Source organism: Dreissena polymorpha, chromosome 8 (assembly GCF_020536995.1).
Source record: "Dreissena polymorpha isolate Duluth1 chromosome 8, UMN_Dpol_1.0, whole genome shotgun sequence".
NCBI classification, from domain to species: domain Eukaryota; kingdom Metazoa; phylum Mollusca; class Bivalvia; order Myida; family Dreissenidae; genus Dreissena; species Dreissena polymorpha.
The window spans coordinates 53,776,327-53,781,659 of record NC_068362.1 but is presented as its reverse complement, the minus strand read 5'-3'; the positions used below and the strand labels follow the sequence as shown (position 1 = coordinate 53,781,659).

The window sequence follows — 5,333 nt, the reverse complement described above, 5'->3', positions numbered from 1 at the left end:
CATGATTACTGATAATGATAAAAATTAAATATTGTACTAATTCAAGCCTGCAAAAACACTCAACCATTTCGACCGATTTATCGAACTTAATGAAAGTGGTCTCGACAAGTCAACGTTTGTTGATCAGACGTATTACAGAGCCATACCGTTATATGCGATTGAAATGATTTAAGAAATAAGCGATTTAAGAGGTTAAACTGTAAAAAAAAACTACTAATAACATGGTACATATCTTTAAAATCATCGACCAAATGTACACTAAATCAATAACAAACTATATTCGTAAAAACAAACAATATTAATATGAAATTGAATATATTATGGGACATAAGAAATATAACAGATGCACTGTGAAGGCCAATTGGTGAATTTAGACAAAATTCAGATAAACGGAATTAGAAAAAATGCTAAGACAAATTACCCCACCCCCCCCCCCCCCCAAGTTATCAAAAATCACAAACCAGTTGTGTTCACCTATATTTTTATTTCCATACATGCAATACAACATATAAACAATATACCATATATTTATATAAGTTCAAAACTTTATGTGCTTTTTTACAGCAGTATGACATATCATCAAATAATATATTACCATTAGCATTGAGATATTCAAAAAAGTATTTTCTATTACAGATTAATGATTGAAAAGTAATATTGAACAACTATTTGGTGAAACATGTTTAAATCGGATAATGAACAATAACGGTAACTATTATTGTTGAAATACTTATACTTTTAATTGTAAAGAGAAAATACTGCTATACAAAACAAAAAGAAATTAAAATTGCATAACCGCTCCGATAGCAAGAAATTTGTCTCTATGAGCGCAAAACTCTAACGACAATACATATTGCCTATTAAACACACACCCAAACAAACAGGAAGGACGCAAATAATTACATCCGCGCGTCTCAGAAACACAATTGTAGAAGGAGTTAATTACAATCATGCAATAAGGACATTGGCGTTTAAACATAGGATGTTCTCCTTTTTAAAAGATGGATTTTCATGTAACATGTCAAGTTGAGCAATTTAGCTACTCATTCCTTGAGACGTTACGCAGTTTATGCTCACTGTCATATAACACCACCCGAATATATATGCTTCGTAAGTTCACTACAATGTCATTTCAATTTATAAAAGAAACATTCAACATCAAATAATGCTGTAGTTTGAAACCGGCTTTGACATTAACTCGTGCTTATATTTGTTTTTATCACATGTCATACCCTGTTACCCATGTAATATAACCATTACATATATTTTTATCTTAGATATGTGTAATATACATTTAAAGCGTTTTCAGTGGCCTAGTTTTTGTTTATTGACCAATCGCATTTTGCTGAAATGACGTTGCAACGTCAAATGACGTCACGAAATGTAAACAACATTCGGGATTTATCATTATGTTTGCGTAAATATTTACTCATTTAAAAGCATGTGATAAAACACATCTGATACTCGTTGCCATATCATACCATATTTTATTAAACTCGTCAAGGAAATTCCTGTGTAAGCGAGCTTTGGCTTTGGCAAAATTCCTGAATTCCTCAAGATCCTGTATTTATGATATTTGTACTTTATAGTTGTGTATAAGAACAAAATGCTGTCAAAAAACGAGTAGATTAGAACAGAATAATAAACGAATTACAAAAGATGGCTACCATTAACATGGTTAAAATGACAGTGATCTTAAAAGGCTAATGGTTGAAAAAAACATCGATTGTTAAATTATGAATACATATGCGGCAAAACAAATGAATAAACTAGAAAAAAGATTTGAATTACACAATACCCCCGTATTGTGTCATTACGTCATCGTCACTTTATATAACACGACGTGACACTTTCAGTTATGTTCCGGACAAAATTTAATGGAAAAAAACCCAAATGGAAATGACACTAAACCAGGGGAGCATGAGTTACCAACGGACAATTACTCTCAGAATAGAAAAGCACGATTCATGGTGAACAGCACGTCATCTTAATAAAAAATGCTTATAAATAAAGTTCAAAAAAGATACCTCTTTAAGTTGTCGAGATATCCTCTGTGTAAATTGTATCTTCAACAAGAGCACTAGATTGAGAACTCCAAGGGTCATAACTCCAAAGCACAAAGTGTGATCGGATGAAAACTTATTGAGATATAAAGGGAAAACCAAAACGTACCGACTCTGTCTGACGAAATGAAGGACAGTGCGGAAACTATATTCCTCCCTTAGGGAACATACAAAATACAAAAGCTTTGCATATTGGGTACATTATACAGTGCTATTGTGCTTGAGTATTTACACTTTATTTTTATTTTCGATTCCTTTGTTCAATATAAAACCTTCTCGTCCATATAAAACAGTCATCTCGTAGTTTTATAAGCAATCATATCAGGTGTATTAAAATTGATATTTAGTACCAGTACACTTACGCAAATAAGTAAACGTCAAATCATTCAAATATATTTTTATATATAATAGTATACACTATCATAGCTTTATTATACTTATAGACATAACATCACTGTCAACAATAATTCTTGAACCAAAGAAGTTAACATGGCAACATACTTAAATTGCACAACACAACCGTCAAAAATGCCATTTTATCTCAAAAACGTGGAACGAAGTTTATTTTGTAGTACTATATTCCATAACTTTACAGAGAAATTCAATTGTTACCTAAAAATTAGTACGTTTTATTAATTTATGTGAACAATACAAAAATTAAACAAACCATTGCAATTTGACAAACCTCAAACATGTCAAACACATAATTTTTACCTTTGAAATACGAATATCAAAAAAACGTATTTTTTCTTCTAAAATATTTATTATGATAACTGTTTTTGTTTTCAAAGGGTTTACAGTGCATGATTGGCGATAAGTATGATAATCATTAATCAAAATGACCAAACATCATCATCAAATAAGATAACTTCCTTTATTAATAGCCGTAAGTGTTTATTAAAAGTTTTGGTAAGAGTATGGTTTGTTCTTTTGCTGAAAAGCATGGCAAAAAAATATACCAGCCATCACTGCTTGTAACAAAGTTCATAAACTCATTAAAGAAATGGGCTGATAACAGTTCATTTAGCGAAGCATTGAAAACATAAACCACGAATCTTTGTTGTAGGCACGTATATTTATGCCGAACAAATAAACGTATTAGTATTCGACGTTTACACCTGGTATTTTATTGATCGTATAATACTCTCACAATATTCGGTATTTATTTAAAACATTACAATAAATAGCAGCACCACCACCACCAATTATTGTTAACAAAAAACAAATCAACGAAAGAGCACAATCAACACCAATTGACGTCATATTAATAAACAAAATTACGTCCTAATAATGAGCGTGACGGCTGTATACCGAATATGCTGAAACCAAGGGATTTCATTCTCGGGCGTGTATTTTGATAAAGCACCCCTGATTACGGGGTCAAATATTTATACCTGTAAACCTTAAAAGTTAATTTGAATTGAGGACTTTAAAATTGACGCATATTAAGTTCAAGCTATGAACAAATATGCCTTTTCGGAAGCAATACATGTTTGTGTACCCTACTTGACAAACTGGTACTCTTTGTTTACGGCTTCATAGTTGTTTCCTTCTTCACTGTCATTCTCTAACAGTTCGAAGTCTGCGTAATTGGTCTCTGCTGCGTTGTCATTTTCCTCCTCTTCGGCCGTCGTGTACTTTGACTCGAATGAAGTGGCATTGTCCAGTTCTTCTGCCAGTGCAAAATGCCTTCTAACTGGAGTTTTGCTCTCAGCAATTAGGCCCAATACATCAAACGGTGCTGGGGACATGGGCATGGCTTCCCGCAAACCAGAGTACAGATGCATATCTGCCATCTGTGGATTAATTTGAATACAATCTAGAAATAAGGCAACTCATTAGGTGTCACTAGAAAAGAAAACATTTCGACCTTAAGCAAGTCTTTTACTAATTTGAAGCTTCCAATTGCAGTAAGAAAGGCAAAACACGGGGCCTAAAATGAATACAATTTGTTGCACATTCTTTGACCGGACAATTTGGGATAAAACGGTTTTAAGAAATTTAGATCTCGCACTTACCCGTGAAAATGCAATTACGTATGCACTTGAACGTGGGTATGTTTAAAAGTGATCATCGTTCAAAATGTTGTCTATTGCATCAGCTGTAGTGTAATCATTAATTTAACTCACTTAGTAGGCTTCCGTTTAATGGGCATGCTATGTTGAATTGCTCTTAGACAAGTTAACATAATACGGTTGGCAATCCAAACAAGATCAGGAAGACCTTTTCTCGCATTTACAACTCTCGTAAGTAAGATCTTATCTTAAATTATTCATTATGATTACTCATCTAGATCAAACGCTGTACGTAAAACGAATGAAATTTAATGTATCAGGTATATGTTTACATATGCATTAACCTATGAAAAGCTACTACTAACCTGGAGAGACTCGTACATTGAGGTCGCCTCGTGCTTTGTAATGGCGTCAGGGACGACCTCATAATGCACGATGTTATCGTCATGAGTGTCGTCGGGCAAGACTTCATAATGAACGAGGTTGATGTAACAAATTTTACAAATAGCATTTATCACAACTGTCATTGAATGCATTTAGAGATTATCAACACCCCGTATGTTTGCTAATACCTATTTTTTATAATATTGTGAATAACATTATGTATACGTTTTTCACGCATTGCGTTTGCCTCCGTGCACACCAAGAGACAAATACTATGAAGCATATATTTATTAAGAAATGACGTATGGGTTACTAAATATAACTTGGTAATGGAATGATATCAAGCACTAACCTTGAGCTCTATTCGATGGTTGAAGTTCGATCCTAAACATGAAATAACATAGTTATCAATATTTTGTATACTATATACTTTTGTCGATAAAGGTGATTTATGTACATGTTTGTCATTTTATATTCACACTTTAGTTATAATATTTAAATCTCAACATTTGAACAAAACGTAATCTTTTCAAAAATGTATTCACTTACTGTTGAGCGGTTTTCAGAGCTTTCTTTTTTGCCTCTACTAAGTTGAATAAAACATAATGATTACTTCATAACATTGATTTTCATGAAAATTCTGCTAAGAAAATAAAATAGTTGGTCAAATGGGCATATTTGTTTTTACACCAAGCGTACACATCGCATAGAATTGAAAAATAAACTTCGGAGAAAATTTCTTGTTAACATACATTAATCGTATTTTCCCCGATCGCCTATGCAATACAGGTCACAACATACGATGCAAACATTTAACATAAAACATTGATTATAGCTTTGGCCTCGGCATTTTGTCAGCATAAACAAAACA

At 32.7% G+C, this 5,333-nt stretch overlaps 1 protein-coding gene across 1 annotated transcript in view; it reads right to left on the bottom strand.

Annotated features, from left to right (window-relative positions):
• Window positions 1-531: 531 nt before the first annotated feature.
• LOC127842977 (multiple epidermal growth factor-like domains protein 10) overlaps window positions 532-5,333 on the bottom strand; it is a 33,226-nt gene continuing 28,424 nt past the window's right edge. Inside the window, exons 12-15 of the mRNA XM_052372791.1 lie at window positions 5,012-5,048; window positions 4,815-4,846; window positions 4,444-4,544; window positions 532-3,859 (exon numbers count right to left, since the gene is read on the bottom strand). Of these exons, the coding sequence (XP_052228751.1) occupies window positions 3,566-3,859; window positions 4,444-4,544; window positions 4,815-4,846; window positions 5,012-5,048 (464 nt within the window). The 3' untranslated portion in view covers window positions 532-3,565. The remainder of the gene's footprint in view (window positions 3,860-4,443; window positions 4,545-4,814; window positions 4,847-5,011; window positions 5,049-5,333) is intronic.